At 42.9% G+C, this 21,643-nt stretch overlaps 2 protein-coding genes across 2 annotated transcripts; both read left to right on the top strand.

Annotated features, from left to right (window-relative positions):
• Positions 1 to 5,089: 5,089 nt before the first annotated feature.
• Positions 5,090 to 10,289, top strand: LOC123347405 (olfactory receptor 226-like). The gene is made up of 2 exons (XM_044984821.1): positions 5,090 to 6,006; positions 10,232 to 10,289. The coding sequence occupies exons 1-2, from the start codon at positions 5,090 to 5,092 to the stop codon at positions 10,287 to 10,289; spliced, it is 975 nt and encodes a 324-aa protein (XP_044840756.1).
• Positions 10,290 to 16,730: 6,441 nt separating this feature from the next.
• On the top strand, positions 16,731 to 17,702 carry LOC123347404 (olfactory receptor 6B2-like). Its single transcript, XM_044984820.1, has one exon. It carries the CDS (start codon positions 16,731 to 16,733, stop codon positions 17,700 to 17,702), a length of 972 nt encoding a protein of 323 aa, XP_044840755.1.
• Positions 17,703 to 21,643: the final 3,941 nt, after the last annotated feature.

Below are 21,643 nucleotides of genomic sequence, written 5' to 3'. Positions count from 1 at the left end.
TATGGGAGATGCCAAGCAGACCTCTGGTCTAGAGGCATTCTGATATCCTGGAAGGGGGGTGGGGTATATAGTGACCTAGTCAGATGGCTGAGTAATGAAGAAAGAGAGCATTCTGATTCAGAGAGAGGGAGCAGGATGCGTGAATCATAGAAGGCAGTGCCAGACTGAACCAAAACTGATGCCACAGCCACAAGGAGTTGCCCCATGAGAGAGACACGTACCTCCAACCACAGGGGAGCAGCACCTGTAAGTGGAGTTGCACCCAGCTTTTCGTGTAATGGGCTATGGAGGCTCTAAGGATGATTGGAATATTCCATGGGAATTTTGTTTGGTGGACAATTGAGGTTTTGGGGAAATCAGGTTTTTGTTAAGAAAGATAAAGTTTTAAATATTTGTCTTAATAATAGAAAATAATAATAAAAATAATAAAAAAAACAGAACTTTTGTCTGAAAACCTTTTAATCAAAAAATGAATTTTTGGCCAAAGTTTTGGTGTTAGTTTTTCAAAGAAACTCAAAGAGGTGACTTCATTAGTGTACAAGTACCTTCCTAAGGAGAAAATATCTGCTCCCAATACCATCCATTTCAGGTGTTTCCTGTACTGTTGTTTTGTTTTGAGAGGCATTCGGTTAGGTAAAGGGAGTGATGGGACTCTGATATCTCCAAAAGTAAGTTGGAATTTTATTAAGAGAAACCAAACAGAAACTACACCAGAAAATTAAAGGGCATAGAAACAAACAGTGTATGAAATGACACTTGGAGAGGCCTTCTACTTTTAGAGAAAAACAGGATTGTATATCTTATTTTAAGCCCATTTAATAACACAGCACTAACTATGGAACCCATATCAGTCACTTCCATAATATTAGAAATGTTATGGAGAATTGTTTATTTGTTGGATTCTGCATAGAACTGATGAGGCATCAGGAATGCCATAGAGGAGCCTATGAACTTCCATCTCTGGGTGATGCATCATTAACTGGTTATTACATGAAATAGAAAATATTTTTGAGGGGGGAAAAAGATGAATTGCCCAAAGAAGGGAGGAAGAATGAAAGAGTTAAAACTGATAATGTAGAGGTAAATAAAGCCAAAATAACCAACAGATGTGGTGCATTTAAAAGGAAATCCATTGAAAAAATGTCCACAAGTCTCCTCACTCTAAGCCCCAATGCAAGGACATATATGGGAACAGAAGTCCTCTGTCTCCATCTAATGGTGAGGTCAGTGACTGGGCTCCAGCGTCCGCTTTCCCCATGGGAAGCCCCAACCCCTGGGCACATCCCAGCATTGTGCACACTGACAACTGCTGGATAATACCAACATTTAGCTGGCAACCGAGGGAGCTGCTAATAAGCAGAATCTACTGTACATTGAAATCAATGGGAGTTAGGCACCTGTATACCTTCAAAAATCTGGCCCGTAGGAATTTAGATGTCCTGATAAATACTAGCAGACTGAAAACTGACATATTTGTGAATAATGAATCAGGCTGGGATTATCAAAGCTGTCAGAGTTAAGTGCCTGAATCTCATTGAAATTTAGTTGGGTACCTAACTCCCTTAGGCTTATTTGAAATCCCAGCCTCAATGATTTGGATCAAATCTCCTTCCTCCTGAACACACACCTTCCATTAGGGAAGGTGGGGCTGTATGCTAGGGGCTGGTTAATGGAGGCAGTGGAGAGGGATCTTCTCCCCCCCACCCCCCGCAGTGCTCAACCCTCTGGAAGATGTGATCCAAGCAGCTGTGTCTTTTACCACCCACCAGGAGTTGTTTTTCATGGCTCCACTCAACAAGCTACTTCGGCTACACTGCTCCCTGCCTCTTCCTCCAAGCAGAGCAGTGGCCAGGCAAACAGGCAGCCAAAAGAGGTTGAGGAGAGGATCTGAAGTGGATCCAAAGAGGAGCAACCCCCAGCAGAGGCTTTGGAAACTTATTAGCAGGTGTCTTTGGAAACTTGTTAGCACCAGAAGTGAAGGCTCGCGGGGTGGAATCCTGGCCCCGTTGAAGTCAATGGGAGTTTTGTAATTGACATCAACTGGGCCATGAATTAGGCCTCTGGGGCCACTGGAAGATGGGGAGGAGTCGACCCTGCCCAGCTTAAATCAGTCTATAAGGACAGCTTGCCCAATCTTGTCTATGCAGCACTGCGGGGGAATACCACTCCCCTAGCCCGACCCAACTCTAGGTCTCTGTTTGTTTTCTCTGCAAAGGATATTTTCCTCCCTCCTTATTTTTTTGTCCTGATCAATTAGTTGGACCAAACATAGGGGAACAAACAGCTATTTCGGGGTATCATCTGTCTTCACCTCCTATTCTCAAGTAGGTAGCATTTGTTTGCAATACATCCATTAGTGAGTCTTTCTTTCTTTCTTTCTCACCATATTGCTTTTTTTGCTCATTCACCATTTTCTCTTTCTTTTGCTTTTATGCTTTCTTTTCCTCTTTCTTCCTTTCACAATTTCTTTCTTTCTTGTTTTCTTGCTTTTGTGCTTTTGCTTTTTCCTCTGCACGACTTGAAGAGAATTCAATGGAAAACTCACAAAAAGAACCTTGTGATTCAATTAGGTCAGGCAAGAGAGATAACGTGCTCAAATTATTATTTCTTTCATCCTTTCATTCATTTATTTTTTTAAAAAAAACGATTTCACTAAATATTTAAAGCATTGCCTTTTTTTGTTCTGATTTGGGACAGAAAACATTTCAAAATCTCAAATTTGTTCACAGGATGGAAAATCTATTTTCTGACCAGCTCTCCCCAACGTACCCATCACCTTTAAAAATATTAACCATGAATGTCTGATCCTTGTTTGAATCATGCCGGGTTGTTGGCCTCAGTGGGTATGTTTACACTGCAATGAAAGAGCTGTGGCTGATCTGGGTCAGGTCTTATGGGGCTTGGGCTGGGGGCACCATACAACTGAAATGTAGATGTTCGGGCTCAGGCTGGAACCTGGAGTCTGAGATCTCAGAGCCCAGTTCTGCAGCCTTAGTCCTGCAAGTCTGAGACTTGGTGCCTCATGATTTTTTAAACTGTAATGTTGACATTCTCAGTGATAGATTCATAGTGTTAAATCTTGGCTCTGTTCAAGACATGGGAAGTTCTGCAGTTGGCTGCAATGAGACCAAAATTTCATCCAGAGATTTTGAGCCATTATCGTCATTTATTCTAACCTGCGGTAGCCAAAAACAATAGGTTTGAGTGGGAAGGAACCACCTGTGCTTATCAATGGGGTGTTAGCTCCAAGTCCTGATGCTTGGGGTCTGTGCCTCACCACAAATGTCTGTATGTGGCAAAAAAGGAAAAGTGGATAGCCCACTCCAGCTGCTGGGGTAAGTATTCAGGAGACATCTTAGCTGCCATCTTCCCCTCCCCACAAAGGGGGATAGAAGTGGGACCCTGCTAGTTTCTTTGGGAGCCAGGAGATGTAGGTTCTGTTCCCACTTGTGACACTGATCAGCTCTATGACTTTGTTCAAGTCTATTTTTCCTTCCCACCTATATAGATGGGAGGATTTTAGGGGAAGGGACAGTCTCTTGCTATATGTCTGTGCAGGACCAGCACAACAGGCTCCTTATTTTTGTTAATGGCCTCTAAGTGCTACTGAATTACAATAATAATAATAACAGGAGTACTTGTGGCACCTTAAAGACTAACAAATTTATTGAAGCATGAGCTTTCGTGAGCTACAGCTCACTTCTTCGGATGCATAGAATGGAACACACAGACAGGAGATATTTATACATACAGAGAACATGAAAAGGTGGAAGTATGCATACCAACAGGCAGAGTCTAATCAATTGAGATGAGCTATCGTCAGCAGGAGGAAAAAAACTGTTTGAAGTGATAATTAAGATGGCCCACTTCAAACAGTTTTTTTCCTCCTGCTGACGATAGCTCATCTCAATTGATTAGACTCTGCCTGTTGGTATGCATACTTCCACCTTTTCATGTTCTCTGTATGTATAAATATCTCCTGTCTGTGTGTTCCATTCTATGCATCCGAAGAAGTGAGCTGTAGCTCACGAAAGCTCATGCTTCAATAAATTTGTTAGTCTTTAAGGTGCCACAAGTACTCCTGTTCTTTTTGCGGATACAGACTAACACGGCTGCTACTCTGAAATAATAATAATGAATAATAATAATCCCTGGTTGAGATGCCTAGGAACTTAGATGCTCAGATCAGTCATTTAATTTGGTATTGGGTATCCAAATCTCCTAGCTGGCTTTGAAGAGCTCAGAAGATCCACATCCAAGACAGGAATTATTTTTAGAGCTGGTCAAAAAATGCTCAAACATAATCAATGTTATGTTCATTTCCTGGGTTTGACATGGAGCCATTTTTCATTTGTCTCTGAAAATACTTGTGCTCTATTTTAGTCAACATGGTTCTCGACATTTGTCTTAATTTTTATTTTCATTTTCCAAAAAGCCAGTTTTCATTTAGTAAAATTTTTTTGAGAATCATCTCACTTAAAAGTAATCTTGTGGAGAAATGTCACAAACAAAGGAAACGTTGACAATTATTCATGAACAATTTCAGTATAGAAAAAAAGGCCAGTCGATTTACCTTGAGCTATGTTTTCGAAGGTGTTTAAGTACCTAAAGATAAAAATAAGTACTCACTGGGATTTTTAAAAGCAACTATGTGTCTAGCTCCAATTGATTTCCATGGGAGTTAGGCACCTAGGCCCAGATTTTTAAAGATATTCAAAATTAAGAGGTGCTAGTCACATAGATGAGTTTGAAAATCCCATTAGGTACCTATCTACATCTTTAAGTATCCAAATATCTTTAAAAATATGGCCCCAGGTGCTTAATTTAGTCACTTTTGATGTGAATCTGTGTGCCACTACATGCCAATCTATATCTTTAGGTGCCTAAATACCTTTGTAAACCTGGCCCATTATTTTTTTTATTAATAATATTAGTATTGTTCAATACTGACCAGCTCTAATTATTTGCATGGCTTTTCGAGTCCCAGTCCCTGTGACAAAGCCATCTATACTGTGTTGACATGCAGTCGCATTTCCAACACCTCTGTCTCTCCTCCAGATTGAATAACAACAGTGCCAAGACCTCCATCATGCACTGGGACAACCAAAGTCATGTGACCGAGTTCATTCTGGTGGGTTTCCCTGGCATCCTGGAGCTGCAGCTCCTGCTCTTCTTGGTATTCCTTCTGGCCTATGCACTGACTGTGATAGAGAATACGATGATCATCATGCTAATCTGGGCCAACGTCCCACTCCACAAGCCCATGTACCTCTTCCTGGGGAATCTCTCTTTCCTGGAGATCTGGTACGTCTCAGTCACGGTGCCCAAGATGCTATTGAGCTTTGTAACAAAAAGGAAAGGCATCTCCTTTGTTGGGTGCATGGCCCAACTCTACTTCTTCCTGGCCTTGGCCTGCACTGAGTGTGTCCTCCTGGCCGTCATGGCCTATGACCGCTATGTGGCCATCTGCAACCCGCTGCGCTACTCAGCCATCATGAGCCAGACTCTCTGCATCCGCCTGGTGGCTGGGTCCTGGCTGAGTGGCTTTCTCATCTCCATGTGTAAGGTCCTCTTCATCTCGCGTCTGACCTTCTGTGGGGTTAATATCATCAACCACTTCTTCTGTGATGTGTCACCACTGCTCAACCTGGCCTGCACCGACATGTCACTGGCAGCACTTGTGGACTTCCTGCTGGCCCTGCTCATTCTCCTGGGGCCTCTCTCCATTACAGTGGCCTCTTACATCTGCATCATTTCTACGGTTGTGCGCATCCCCTCAGCCAAGGGGCGTCACAAGGCCTTTTCTACATGTGCCTCCCACTTGCTGGTGGTCATCATCTTCTATGCCTCCTCCCTCTTCATCTATGCCAGACCTCGGGCCATAAGTTCCTTTGACTCCAACAAGCTGGTGTCCGTCATCTACACAGTTCTGACACCCCTCCTCAATCCAGTCATCTATTGCCTGAGGAACAAGGAGTTCAAGGACACCCTGAGGAAAATGGTGCATGGCATAAAAGTCTTCTCCTAGATACCTTGTCTGGGACTTTCCAAGGTGGCCTAAGGGATTCCCATTCTTTAACTCACTAATATCCTGTGGCAATGAGTTCCACAGGTCAGAATGATTTTTATCTACTAGACTTACATCAGACCACAGTGAATTCCATTTAATGAGCCTATTATATCATTCATGAGGGCTAGGGTGGTCTGGGATTTCAAAGAGGGGCTAAGGTAATTAGATGTCTAATGCCCATTCTTTAACTCAGTACCAGTTCAGATAAATTTAACTGCATTGAAATATTATGGTTTGTTGAACTGAACTGAAATTATTTGTTTCACGTCTGGTGGGCCAGATTTTTAAAAGTGACTAATGGTATTTTCAAAATCCACTGAAATTATTGTGAATCGGGCACATAGATGCTTTTGAAAATTTCATTAGGTGTCTTAATACCTTTAAAATGCTTGCCTTTTGACAGCATCTGCCTCAGGTCTAACGGTGCCTCATCGTAGTTGTAGTTTGGGTCTTTCAGTCATAATTCTTCTCTATGGGTCAGGCTTCTCGGCTGAATTACATCTCCAGACCAGTGGGATGCATCATAGCAGTCACATGACTGTGTTGCATCATGGGAGATGTAATCCAGTCATGAAGCATAAAGTGATGGCTCGAGGCTGCAGTTTATTGTCCAACTGACCCAAAATGAACCATTTCACCATTTCCCAAACTGATTTTTTTCCCTCCATTTTTCAGTTCACAAAAAATACGAATCATTCAACCCCCTGCTCAAAGCAGGATCAATTCCCAACTAAATCATCCCAGCCAGGGTTTTGTTAAGCCTGACCTTAAAAACCTCTAAGAAAGGAGATTCAACCACCTCCCTAGGTAACCCATTCCGGTGCTTCACCACTTTCCTAGTGAAAAAGTTTTTCCTAATATCCAACCTAAACCTTCCCCACTGCAGCTTGAGACCATTACTCCTTGTTCTGTCATCTGCTACCACTGAGAACAGTCTAGATCCATCCTTTTTGGAACCCCCTTTCAGGTAGTTGAAAGCAGCTATCAAATCCCCCCTCATACGTCTCTTCTGCAGACTAAACAATCCCAGTTCCCTCAGCCTCTCCTCATAAGTCATGTGCTCCAGCCCCTTAATCATTTTTGTTGCCCTCTGCTGGACTCTTTCCAATTTTTCCACATCCTTCTTGTAGTGTGGGGCCCAAAACTGGACATGGTCCTCCAGATGAGGCCTCACCAATGTCGAACAGAGGGGAATGATCACGTCTCTCAATCTGCTGGCAATGCCCCTGCTTATACAGCCCAAAATGGTGTTAGCCTTCTTGGCAACAAGGGCACACTGTTGACTCATATCCAGCTTCTCGTCCACTGTAAACCCTAGGCCTTTTTCTGCAGAACTGCTTCCTAGCCATTCGGTCCCTAGTCTGTAACAGTGAATAGGATTCTTCCGTCCTAAGCGCAGGACTCTGCACTTGTCCTTGTTGAACCTCATCAGGTTTCTTTTGGCCCAATCCTCTAATTTGTCTAGGTCCCTCTGTATCCTATCCCTACCCTCAAGCATATCTACCACTCCACCCAGTTTAGTGTCATCTGCAAACTTCCCCACTGCAGCTTGAGACTATTACTCCTTGTTCTGTCATCTGCTACCACTGAGAACAGTCTAGATCCATCCTTTTTGGAACCCCCTTTCAGGTAGTTGAAAGCAGCTATCAAATCCCCCCTCATACATCTCATCTGCAGACTAAACAATCCCAGTTCCCTCAGCCTCTCCTCATAAGTCATGTGTTCCAACCCCCTAATCATTTTTGTTGCCCTCCGCTGGACTCTCTCCAATTTATCCACATCCTTCTTGTAGTGTGGGTCCCAAAACTGGACACAGTACTCCAGATGAGGCCTCACCAGTGCTGAATAGAGGGGAATGATCACATTCCTCGATCTGCTGGAAATTCCCCTACTTATACAACCCAAAATACCATTAGCCTTCTTGGCAACAAGGGCACACTGTTGACTCATATTCAGCTTTCCATCCACCGTAACCCCTAGGTCCTTTTCTGCAGAACTGCTGCCCAGCCATTCGGTCCCTAGTCTGTAGCAGTGCATGGGATTCTTCCATCCTAAGTGCAGGACTCTGCACTTGTCCTTGTTGAACCTCATCAGGTTTCTTTTGGCCCAATCCTCTAATTTGTCTAGGTCCCTCTGTATCCTATCCCTACCCTCAAGCATATCTACCACTCCACCCAGTTTAGTGTCATCTGCAAACTTGCTGAGAGTGCAGTCCACACCATCCTCCAGATCATTAATGAAGATATTGAACAAAACCAGCCGCAGGACCAATCCTTGGGGCACTTCACTTGATACCGGCTGCCAACTAGACATGGAGCCATTGATCGCTACCCATTGAGCCAGCTTTCTATCCACCTTATAGTCCATTCATCCAGCCTATACTTCTTTAACTTGCCTGCAAGAATACTGTGGGAGACCGTATCAAAAGCCTTCCTAAAGTCAAGGAATAACACATCCAATGCTTTCCCTTCATCCACAGACTGAGTTATCTCCTCATAGAAGGCAACTAGGTTAGTCAGGCATGACTTGCCCTTGGTGGATCCATGCTGACTGTTCCTGATCACTTTCCTCTCCTCTTAGTTCTTCAGAATTGATTCCTTGAGGACCTCCTCCATGATTTTTCCAGGGACTGACGTGAGGCTGACTGGCCTGTTGTTCCCCGGATCCTCCTTCTTCCCTTTTTTAAAGATGGGCACTACATTAGACTTTTTCCAGTCATCCAGGACCTCCCCCGATTGCCATGAGTTTTCAAAGATAATGGAAAATGGCTCTGCAATCACATCTGCCAACTCCTTTAGAACCCCCACAGATGCAGTGCATCCAGCCCCATGGTTTTGTGCTCATCCAGTTTTTCTAAATAGTCCTGAACCACTTCTTTCTCCACAGAGGGCTGGTCACCTCCTCCCCATGCTGTGCTGCCCAGTGCAGTAGTCTGGGAGCTGATCTTGTTCGTGAAGACAGAGGCAAAAAAAGCATTGAGTACATTAGCTTTTTCCACATCCTCTCTCACTAGGTTGCCTCCCTCATTCAGTAAGGGGCCCACACTTTTCTTGACTTTCTTCTTGTTGCTAACATACCTGAAGAAACCCTTCTTGTTACTCCTAACATCTCCGGCTAGCTGCAACTCCAAGTGTGATTTGGCCTTCCTAATTTCACACTTGCATGCCTGAGCAATACTTTTATACTCCTTCCTGGTTATTTGTCCAATCTTCCACTTCTTGTAAGCTGTTTTTTTGTGTTTAAGACGAGCAAGGATTTCACTGTTAAGCCAAACTGGTCGCCTGCCATATTTACTTTTCTTCCTACACATCGGGATGGTTTGTTCCTGCAACCTCAATAAGGATTCTTTAAAATACAGCCAGCTCTCCTGGACTCCTTTCCCCATCATGCTATTCTCCCAGGGGATCCTGCCCATCAGTTCCCTGTGGGAGTCGAAGTCTGCTTTTCTGAAGTCCATGGTCTGTATTCAGCTGCTTTCCTTTCTTCCTTGTGTCAGGATCCTGAACTCGACCATCTCATGGTCACTGCCTCCCAGGTTCCCATCCACTTTTGCTTCCCTTACTAATTCTTCCCGGTTTGTGAGCAGCAGGTCAAGAAGAGCTCTGTCCCTAGTTGGTTCCTCCAGCACTTGCACCAGAAAATTGTCCCCTATACTTTCCAAAAACTTCCTGGATTGTCTGTGCACCACTGTATTGCTCTCCCAGCAGATATCAGGGTGATTAAAGTTTCCCATGAGAACCAGGGCCTGTGATCTAGTAACTTCTGTTAGTTGCCAGAAGAAAACCTCATCCACCTCATCCCTCTGGTCTGGTGGTCTATAGCATACTCTGCCCACAACATCACCCTTGTTGCTCACACTTCTAAACTTAATCCAGACTCCAAGGTTTTATGCAGTTTCATACCAGATCTCTGAGCAGTCATACTGCTCTCTTACGTACAATGCAACTCCCCCACCTTTTCTGTCCTGCCTGTACTTCCTGAACAGTTTATATCTGTCCATGACAGTACTCCAGTCATCTGAGTTATCCCACCAAGTCTCTTTTATTCCAATTACATCATAGTTCCTTGACTGTACCAGGACTTCCAGTTCTCCCTGCTTGTTTCCCAGGCTTCTTGCTTTTGTGTATAGGCACTTAAGATAACTCGCTGATCATCCCACTTTCTCAGTATGAAACAGGAGTCCTCCACAAATGTTTTCTGGGCAGGCCAGAAATTCTGATATTGACTGAGCTCTAATTCAGACCATAGTGGATGCCCCCACCCACGAACATGTATTCTCCTAATTCAGATGAGATATTACACTACTGCAGATAGCCCTCCCTGAGGTAGTCTGGTGACCAGGTTATGCAGTGACTGTCTCAAGGCTAGGGATGTTCAAAACTGAATTAAATCATGGTAAATAAATGAGGTAAATAAAAACTTGTCATCAAAATTTTTCAGAGGGAAAAAAACCTCACCTCCTCTTCAGCTCTTTGAATTAATCAGAATGAAGCCTGCATAGCCTCTGTTTTTTTAAATTAGGGCTGGCCCATAGGTAGTACATAGTGGGGAGTACACAGGAGACCCCCACACCAGGGGCACTAGATAACCCACATTGTGGAACTTGGGGAGGGCTGTGATCTCACCCTCATGTCTATTCTTTTCCAGGTGAAACTCAGCAGTCTGCTCAGGAGGGAAGTGCATTAGGACCTTCCAAAGCAAAGGCCTAGGGGGCACATCTGAGCACTGTCTGAAAAGGAAATCTGCCTTCCCATATGCTAAGCTGGTGCATTGCTTTCTAGTACTGGTGTTGATCAGGCATATTTAAGTAATACTGGCCCATCACAGCTGTGCCTTGTAAAGCCAAGAGTCCGCAATTTATTCAGCCCCCTCCCCGTGATGTTAAGTGACTTTATCTCCATTGCACAGCTGGGTAAACTGAGGCACAGACCAGGACAGTGGCTTAGCCAAGGACACACAGCCACGAGTGCTCATTATTGACAAGTGGCTTATATGTAGGCTTGACAGCATATAAGCCTGCATATTTATTTTTTTATATTTATCAATTCAGATGTCCACTGCTGTGCAAATGTATAATGTTTGAGCATTTTTAAATTTTTGCATTGGTTTAAATATTCAGTTGCAGGGGGCTTTTCACTGCAAGAGGGGAAATTTAGGTTAGCTAGGAAGAAAAAATTCTGACCATAAGGGTAGTGAAGCTCTGGAACAGGATTCCAAGGGAGGTTGTGGAATCTCCATCACTGGAGACTTTTAAGATCACATTGGACAAACACCTGTCAGAGATGGTCTAGGTTTGTTTGCCCCTGCCTCACTGGACATGAGTAGATGACCTATCAGGATCCTTTCCGGTTCGACATTTCTATGATTCTATGAAATTATGGTAGAACACACAATAATTTTTTATTGACAGGAGATGCAGAGATCCAAAAATTGTATAACTGTTAAAACACTCCTTGTCAACATCACGTCAAAATATACAAAGTAAATATCTTTCAATCAAACACAAATAAGTTCTCAAGCAGCATTTTTCTTACTTCGCTGATCTCTAAATTGCGATTATTATCAATTTAGATATCTGTAGATCAGTTTTTATGTGTATACAGTAAAACAGACATTTAACGAAACAATAAAAATCCAATCCTTCCCAGCCTGATTACGTGAACTGAATTGCTGCGCTTCTGGCCACTCCTTTGGTGGCAAAGGGCTAACAACACAATTAGCATTTAGGGTGCTTGCTCGCTCATGCCAATATCAATCCAGAGTAACTCTCACACATCAAACATAAGTCTTCGTTTTCAAGGCCCTCTGTGGCCTCTCTCCACCTGACCGATCATCTCTCATTCACTGTCAGGAGGTTGACGTCCTCCTCTGATTGGCCCACCATGCCTGCCTCCATAACCCACTTGTTACATTTTCATTCTTCCCCTCTTGCTGCCCCTCATGCTGGGAGGAGCTCCCCACAAATATCCACAAACCTACCACATTAGCCTTCTTCCCATTCCGCCATAAAATTCCCCTGTACCATAATACCTACAAAAAGTTTGGCAACAGTTAAGCCGTTGATACCCTAAGAATATTGCCGATCACGCTGACCAATGTTGTCTCATTGTTCCCTTGCACCCTTCACCCCCATCTGTCTCTATCTGTTTTCTCTTGTCTTCTACCAAGATTGTAGCTCTTTGGAGAAGAGATCATTAGAGATCTGCGTGGATACAAAATTTGTATCTGCATCTGATCCGTGATCCTCAAACATGATCTGTGGCTACCTCCATCTGCAGATGCAGATATGCATAGATATAGAGTGGATAGCCACATATTTGCAGGGCTCTAGAAATTATCTTTTTATTATGTATCTGCACAGTGCCTAGCACTATGGAGTTTCTCAGTGATTCTGTATTAATAATAATTATAATTATTATAATAATAATAAAACCCTTTGAGGCAGGGTCAGATATATGTTTGCTCAGATCCTGGCACAATGAGGCATTCACTTGGTAGCCTCTAGGTGCAAATAATCACAAAGACAAGGGAGTTATTCCCGATTTACACAAGTGCAATTGAGGTCCAAAACTAGCCCACAAACTGTCTTTGGGGGGTGAGACTCCCAAAACAAGTCCTCTACTCTCACCTCAACCAGGCTCAGAGATCCCCTGGTTGTCACAGGAAATGCTACAAAGACGCACTGAAAGTGTATCTTAAGAAAACTGATGTGGACATCACAAGCTGGGGAAAGCAAGCCACCAACTGACCGCAATGGTGCCATATCCTCCATTAGGCAGTGGCCTGCTTCGAGGAGAAGCGCCTTGTCCTCAAAGCTGAAAAGAGAGAGAGGAGGAAGGAAAAATAAATAACTTTCTCTCAGCAGGCTGCTGGCCTGCCTCAAAATGTTTGTACCTACTGAGCATGGATTTGCGGTTCCAGGATCCGAGTAATCTCAGGACTCACATATAAATCCATAGTAGAGAACATCCTTGAATTGAGGGATCATCAATCAATCATCAACAGAAGAGCCATTGAATGAATGCACCAAGGAAAATGGACCCCCTAGAAGTGATCCATACAGGAAAATATTTATGATACATTATAGTGATAGAGGCAAAATCCCAAGTTTTGGATTCTGGTTTGTATTTAAAGCTAATTAATATATTTAGACAAATGTTTTCAAGGCCACCTAATGCGTGTGGATACTCAACATGAGAGCTACACCCAGTCCAGATTCATTAAGGCCAGATTTTTAAAAGTCTTAAGGTGCCTAACTCTCAGTGGGAGCTGAAATAAATGAGATTTAGGTGCCTAAATACCTTTAACAATCTCCTAGTAGAAATTAGCTTCCCCGGCACAAACTGCTGCAAACCCTAGTAGAAACCTTCTCCTGTTCTCCACAGTGTAGTCAGGGCCATGGCTCCATCTTCATGGTTGTCAATATAACTCATAGAGCTGGTCAAAAATTTATTTTCATTTTTTTTTAAACAAAAAATTAGATGTTGAGTTCAATTACAACTTTTATCCAAAGTTTCAGATTTCCTGGAAATGTTTTGGGTTGCTGAGAGGAACACCAGACACCCCAAAATGTTGTGAAATTTATTTAGTTTTTTGGTAATATTTAACCAAAAATGTTCAGTTATCAGTTTTGGGCTTGTTTTTTTTTCCTTTGACAAATAGTCCAAGATTTGTGAAAATGAAGAAGAAAGGAGTCATTTATGTTTCCAGTGGACCACCCCTCTTCCATTTTCTAACAAGGTTTCAGTAGCACATATTGTTTATGTCATCAGGGGGGTTTGAACCTAGGACCTTGAGTGCTAAAGGAACATAAAAATGACCGCATCGGGTCAAACCAAAGGCCCATCTAGCCCAGTATCTGTCTACCGATAGTGGCCAATGCCAGGTGCCCCAGAGGGAGTGAACCTAACAGGCAATGATCAAATGATCTCTCTCCTGCCATCCATCTCCATCCTCTGACGAACAGAGGCTAGGGACACCATTCCCTTCCCATCCTGGCTAATTATGGACTTAGCCACCATGAATTTATCTAGTTCCCTTTTAAACATTGTTATAGTCCTAGCCTTCACAACCTCCTCAGGTAAGGAGTTCCACAAGTTGACTGTGCGCTGCATGAAGAAGAACTTTCTTTTATTCGTTTTAAACCTGCTGCCTATTAATTTCATTTGGTGACCCCCAATAGAGCTAAAAGAAAAGCTTTGCTTTAGTACATCTGCAATAGACTCATGGCCTCACTTGTGGACCAACCAAGAGCGGAGGGCAAAGACCTGTACTGTGCAAGTATGAATTACACTTAGTCTAGGTGAGAAGTTGGGGAGATAGCAGTGGCACTGGACAGCACAGGCAGGGAGGTAGAGAAATTGCTGTACTGATATGAACTAAATAATCATCGCAACACCAATGTGAATAAGTGGCTAGGAAGAATGATCTAAAAGTAGAAAAAATGTTGTTTAAATAATTATGATCATCTCCCAAGGGATCACATTCAGAGAATTATATCCCTCTCGTGTCTGGAACATCAGTTGAAATGGCAGCATCTAACTCACAATCAACAGTGTAATACTGGCTTGTCCCTTGCTAAGAGCTATAAATACTCCAGTTCTCAATTAGACTAGATAAAATGATAGCAAGTTTCAGGAGAATTTAGATACCTTAACATAGCATAAGACAGACAGAGAGTTAAAAATAAGTCTTTCTTTAAAGAAAATGCTAGTTAGCCTATGAAGAATCTAGACATTATTGCACTTGCTATTATTGCTAATAATAATCTTCATAACACCATTTTATGGCTCTTTCAGATATCTAATAAGAAACACTTCACCTGAGACCCTCCATAGTATTTGTTCTTCCAGCTGAATAGCTGATATGGCTTCTACACCTTCTGGGATTCCAACACTCTGCTGAGGTGAATATTGAATCTTTTACTATCATTATAAAATAGTGGTCTGTGTATTTGCTCTTTTCTTTGTGCCTTTCCAAACAAGCCCCTTTGTGCTTTTTCCCAAGCTGCCCCTCGTACTGTGGAGTCTATCCTCATAATCAGCAACAAAGCTACCTCATTATACACCTGCAAATCCCTCCTTGAAACTCTCCTTTGCTGTGATGCCAAAGAAAAACTTAATAGTGCCGTGGTTGCTGGTGTCCTGACATCACTGCCAATCATTTTGACCTGGACTGTCTCATCATCTTCTTATACTCCACCATCTATCCATCCATCTCCATCTGTTGACTCTTTATTTCCTTGTACTCCCTCATCTATCGGTCTCCAACTTTTGTCCCATGTAATTGTAAGCTTTTTCTGTTTTGTATTTGTACAGTGATCCATGACTAGATTTCCTAGGCACTACCACAAAAACAAGAACTTCTTTCTTTCTTTCTTTCTTTCTTTCTTTCTTTCTTTCTTTCTTTTTAAAAAACATGCTCTAGTTTAAGCACAAATTATTGAGACTAGTGGAGGAATCATAGGGAAACTCTGTGCCCTGTGTTATACAGGAGTGGCTCTCAACCTTTCCAAACTACTGTACCCCTTTCAGGAGTCTGATTTGTCTTGATTACCCCCAAGTTTCACCCCACTTAAAATGACACGCTTACAAAATCAGACATAAAAAAGTTCCAGCACACTATTACTGAAAAATTCCTGACTTTCTCATTTTACCTTATAATTATAAAATAAATCAATTGAAATATAAAGACTGTATTTACATTGCAGTGTATAGTATACAGACCAGGTTAAACAAGTCATTTTCTGTGTGAAAGTTTAGTTTGTACTGACTTCGCTAGTGCCTTTTATGTAACCTGTTCTAAAACTAGGCAAATATCTAGATGAGTTGATGTACCCCCTGGAAGACCTCTGCATACCCCCAGGGGTACACATACCTCTGGTTGAAAACCACTGTTATACAGCAGGTCAGACTAGATGTTCCAATGTTCCCTTCAGGCCTGAAAATATATGAATCTTTGAATCGACTGTGCAAACTCATAGCCGCAATTGGATGTAAGCAAGACCACTCAGTGATGAGAGCAATCAAATCTCGCAGATAAGCTTTTTCTTCTGTATGTGTGCAGGGTTAGACTGAACAATGTTCACTCCTGCTGGCAAACACTTGCCTATAATGAATCCTATTGAAATCCAATGGACTATCAATTTATGTGCTGACTAATGTAATAGGTAAGGGTGGCACTGCTGGGCTCTGTGTCCTTGATTCCCTTTCCACTTAGCCAGCAGCAGAGTCTTCCCAAAGTAACCTAGTGGAGCTAGGCACCAAACACCCATTGAAATCAGTTCCTAACTCCCTTAGGCTTCTTTGAAAATCCCAGCGGTAAATATGCTTCATATCTGGTAAGAGAAAGTTGCATGTTCCAATGGAGGTATTTCCTGATCTTATATCACAATTCATTGCTCTTAAACCTCTTTTTCCTCTGCTTTATGATCTTTTCTGCCTTTGGCTTCTTCTTATGCTGCTTATTCCCCTTCTCTTTCTTCTCCCTCCCCCATTCCTTCACCTCCTGCTCCTCCCTCTTCTGCCGTTCTTTATTTCTATTAGTGCTTCTTTTCTTTTTAAATCTTCATTTCCTTTGTTCCCCCTCTGTAGCTCCCTCACTTTCTCCCTCTTCCCCATCCTTTCCACCCTTATCGCTACAGCTGTGAAAGGATGAGGACATGGAAGCCAACAACCGTAGCGTGGTAAAGGCCTTCATCATCCTGGGCTTCTCCAGCATGCCACATCTCCAGGCCTTGTTCTTCATCTTGATCCTGGCTACCTATGTCCTGACAGTGACTGCCAATCTGGTCATTATCTCAGTGGTGAAGGCCAACCAACACCTGCACCGCCCCATGTATTATTTCCTGTGCAGCTTCTCCTTTCTGGAGATCTTATGTACCACCTCCACTGCGCCCAAGATGCTGGAGAGCTTAGTTGAAGTTAGGAGTACTATCTCTGTGGCTGGCTGCATAACCCAGCTCTACCTTTTCTTCGCCCTGGGCTCCACCCAGTGTTTCCTCCTCGCCATCATGGCTTACGACCGCTACCTGGCCATCTGTCACCCACTGAGGTACCCGGCCATCATGACCATGTGGATCTGCACCCGACTGATAAGGGTGGTCTTGCTGGGTGGCTTCCTAGCCCCCTTGCTGCCCATTATCTTCATCTCCCGGCTCTCATTTTGTGGGACTGAGGAGATCCAACACTACTTCTGTGATGCGGGGCCCTTGCTGAGGCGGTCCTGTGACGACGCCTCCCTCAGCTCCACCCTGGTCTCGGTGCTGGCCTCCTCTGTCATCCTCAGCACCTGTCTGCTCACCATAATCTCCTACGGGCACATCATTGTCACTATCCTGTGCATCCCCTCAACAACAGGGAGGCAGAAGGCTTTCTCCACCTGTGCCTCACACCTGGCTGTGGTGGTGGTCTACTACGGCACGGCCATCTTCATTTATGTCCGGCCCATCTCCCGCTCCTCCTCAGAGCTGGACAAGGTGGTGTCGTTCTTCTACGTTGTGATCACTCCACTCCTCAACCCCATGATTTACAGCCTGAGGAACAAGGAGGTGAAGGATGCCCTGAAGAAGGGGCTGACAAAGAACACAGTCTTCCCCAAGAGCTGGCGGGCCTTCAGCATGGTGTGTGGGTAGGAGTGGGAATCACAACAAGGAGGAAATCTATCTGTATGTATGCCTGCCAGTCTTTCTTTCTTTCTTTCTTTCTTTCTTTCTTTCTTTCTTTCTTTCTTTCTTTCTTTCTTTCCAATGGCCCCGATCCTTCAAAAACTACCATGTGTCTAACTTTACTCATGTGAGTAACCCCTTTGCCTTCAGTTATGAATTTCATCTCAGTTACCTATCTATTTATTTAATCTCTTTTATTTATTTATTTTAATGTGTTACTATGACTTGGTGGATTTATTTTCACCCAAGTGTTAAAAATTGCCTCTGATGAATGATGTTTATTCAATAGTATTTCTGTAATCATTTGAGTTCTGTGTAGTCATGAAGTCAGTAAAAGAACACACAATTTTACTCAAGAGTAGTTTAATTGACCAATGAATATATTTGTTGCATTTATGAGCATATGTTTGATAATATCAATTAAATAATTAGAAAATAATAATATAGGGATTGTCTCTTTATATGCACATTTCCACTGAAGGTGGTAAACCTTTGGGTTTTCCAGTTGTGGATTTTTTTCTATATAAAAATCGGAATGTACATGTTTATCTATTTATGCTTTTCATAGTAGGACTTATTTTTGAGGGGTATGTTTTAGGTTTTATTTAAAATGAAAGAATTCCTGACTACATTTTATTTTTGTTTACAATTTGCAATTCAGGATGCTGTGCTCCAGGGACTTCTTGCGGCTAACTGGCAGAGGGTACACAGGGTGCATGGAGATTTATGGGGATACCCTGGTTCGAATATACTTAATAATTCAATAAAGGGTGGCATGTGAATTTCACCAAATTAAATTAATAGGCAGCAGGTTTAAAACAATCAAAAGGAAGTATTTCTTCACAGAATGCACAGTCAACCTGTGGAACCCTTTCCCAGAGAATGTTGTGACGACTATAACAGGGTTCAAAAAAGAACTATATAAATTCATGGAGGCTAGGTCCACCAATGGCTATTAGCCAAGATGGGCAGGGATAGTGTCCCTAGCCTCTGTTTGCCAGAAGCTGGGAATGGGCAACAGGGGATGGCTCACTCAATGATTTCCTGTTCTCTTCATTCCTTCTGAAGCACCTGGCATTGGCCACTGTCAGAAGCCAGGATACTGGGCTAGATGGACCTTTGGTCTGACCCAGTATTGCCATTCTTATGTTCTTATGTCTCTACTGACAGCCAGTAGCCCACAGATCATCATCATCATCACTGTAAAATGTACATACAGACAATATTTAAGGAGTTATGTACCTATACTGAAAATTATGTTCTTAAGGTATGGGAGTTAAGGCAGGTCATAAGGAGGTGAGTGTGGAGTTTGCAGTGTTATATTTCTGGAGCCAGCACAGCAGGAGACAGACAAACATAGTTGTTTTATGTGCTAATTTTATTGTTCCAGGGAAGTGAGACTTTGCACTGGGGAGGGAAGAGTGCTCAAACATTGAAAAGGACAGACACCACATTCCTCCACCTTACTTTAAAAAAAACATTCTAAACACATATACATTATTGTTTACATGGCTAACAATAAACAATCTATAAAGTAACTAAGAGTTGCAGGTGGACTAGGGCAGACTCTTAAATTTCAAGAGATTATTCTGCCCTGGACTAGCAATTTACTACATAAAAAAATATATATTCAGGCACACAACTGCTTTGTAGACTCTCTTGCAGTAACATGGAGATAATGGTGTGGTAGTGTCCTAAACAACAGGAACAGTTGATGGTTAGGAATCAACTGGATTTGGTATAGAATCAGCTGGACCCGGTACAAACATTTCTTCCTCCAAGTCATTAAATTAGGAGTTGTACCATAAGAAGGTTCGATCTGAGAAACAGAGATCCTACTCTAACATCCTCAAATGCTGGTACTAGTCTTGGCTTCAACTGGTCCATATGTCATTTTTGTAAAATACCATTGGATAATTTCACCATGAATGAAACAGATCCTGTTTCACTCCATAATCGTAGCTGGGCAAGTCCACACTAAGTCTCCAACTTGAAAAGGAAATTATGAGTCTCATGTTGTCAATTAATTTAGGATTTAACAGTACGAGGCAATATTAGGACATACCAGGTCTCAACAGGTACACAAAGAGCACTTCAAGAAAAGAATTGCAGGTGACTCCTGGGTAGTAGCATGTGGGGTGTTCCTGTAGATGAGCAAGACATTGTGGTGTCTGCTGATGACTTAGCATAGACTTATTAGCTTTTAAGGCATGCTAATGTTTGTAGAAAACATTCCACTTCTCCATTTGTAGAAGGATGGTACAGAGCTGAGCATATGTTCTGAATTCCATTTGAAGCTGGAGACGTCTGAAATTCTTCAGAACTGAATTGAGCTGCATTCTCACTCACAAACTGTATTGGTAAACCAAATTGGCTAAAGAAGGTACAAAGATGTCCAGTGGTCTTTGGAGCTGTAGCACAAGTCAGTCTGAAAACTTCTGGCCATTCTGAATGGATATTAACTACACCCAAAAATATAAAACCTTCTAGAGGTCCAGCAAAATCCACACAAATACATGTCCCAGGAGTCTGTGGTCACCATTAATGGTATTGATGAACTGGGCTCCTCCTTCTCCCTCCATCTGTCCATGTCCCTGGGCTGCTTCCCCTTTGGCCCCTTGCACCGGCTAGGCTCTTCCTCTCAGGGCCTGAAGCCTGGCAGACACTGGGCTGGAGTTCCCTTCTGCTCCCTCAGGCCTGCCCAGCACTGCGCTGTCCCAGGTGCTAGTCTCCCAGCTTTGGAGACAGACCTTCCCCTCTTGAAGGCCTGGGACAGAATGCCTCTCCTCTCCCTGAGCAGCCTTTTTATAGGACTGAGCCTTGCCCTGATTGGCTCCCTCCAATCTGGGCCCTGATTGGCTCCCAATAAGTCCTTCTTTGATTGGCTGCCTATCTACACAGGCACACTGGCCTGCTTCAGCCTAAATTCTCAGGGAGTGGGGCAGCTGCCCCACTACAGAGGGATTATAGATTGATCATTCACATCCACATAAAATACAACCACGATTCACAGATAATTCAGACTGATGTGACACAAATTGTGCAAACTAGGGATTCTTTGGATCCCACAGTGTACCCTGTAGTACCACTCCTTTCACAAAAGAAAGTACATTATACTTAGATATTTCTTTGTCAATGTCTGTGCTAGTGATGGGTAAAATATCCATCAAATTCAGATAGAACACTTTGTCTGAACTTTCTTCGGGTTGACGAGAACTTGGGCATGACAGGTGCGACAGTCCATCAGCCTTGCTGTGCTGAGCCCCTTTTGGAAAGTGAATAGCATAGTAATGAGCTGAAAGTAACTATGCCCATCTTTGCATACGGGCATCAACTAATGACAAAAACCCAAGTTTTGGTCCAAAATTTCACCAATGTGATGCAGCTGTGAAAAAAGGCTAATGCAGTCCTAGGATGCATCAGGAGAGATTTCCAGTAGAGACAGGAAAGTGTTAATTCATTATACAAGGCACTGATGAGACCTCATCTGGAATACTGAGCAATTCTGATCTCCCATGTTTGGGAAAGATGAATTCAAACTAGAACAGATGCAGAGAAGGGCTCCTAGGATGATCTGAGGAATGGAAAACCTACCTTGCAAGAGAAGACTCAAAGAGCTTGGCTCCTTTAGCCTAACTGAAAGAAGACTGAGGGGAGATATGATTGCTCTATAAATACATCAGAGGGATAAATACTAGGGAGGGAAGGCAGTTATTTTAGTTAAGTGCCAATGTGGACACAAGAACAAATGGATATAAACTGGTTATCCACAAGTTTAGACTAGAAATTAGGCGAAGGTTTCTAACCATCAGAGGAGTGAAGTTCTGGAACAGCCTTCCAAGGAGAACAGTGGGGGCAAAAAACCTAACTGACCACCTTATTTGGGGTCAGGAAGGAATTTTCACCAG

Source organism: Mauremys mutica, chromosome 13 (genome assembly GCF_020497125.1).
Source record: "Mauremys mutica isolate MM-2020 ecotype Southern chromosome 13, ASM2049712v1, whole genome shotgun sequence".
In the NCBI taxonomy this organism is placed as follows: domain Eukaryota; kingdom Metazoa; phylum Chordata; order Testudines; family Geoemydidae; genus Mauremys; species Mauremys mutica.
Note: the sequence above shows the minus strand (reverse complement) of the source record. Positions and strands in the feature narration are given on the sequence as shown.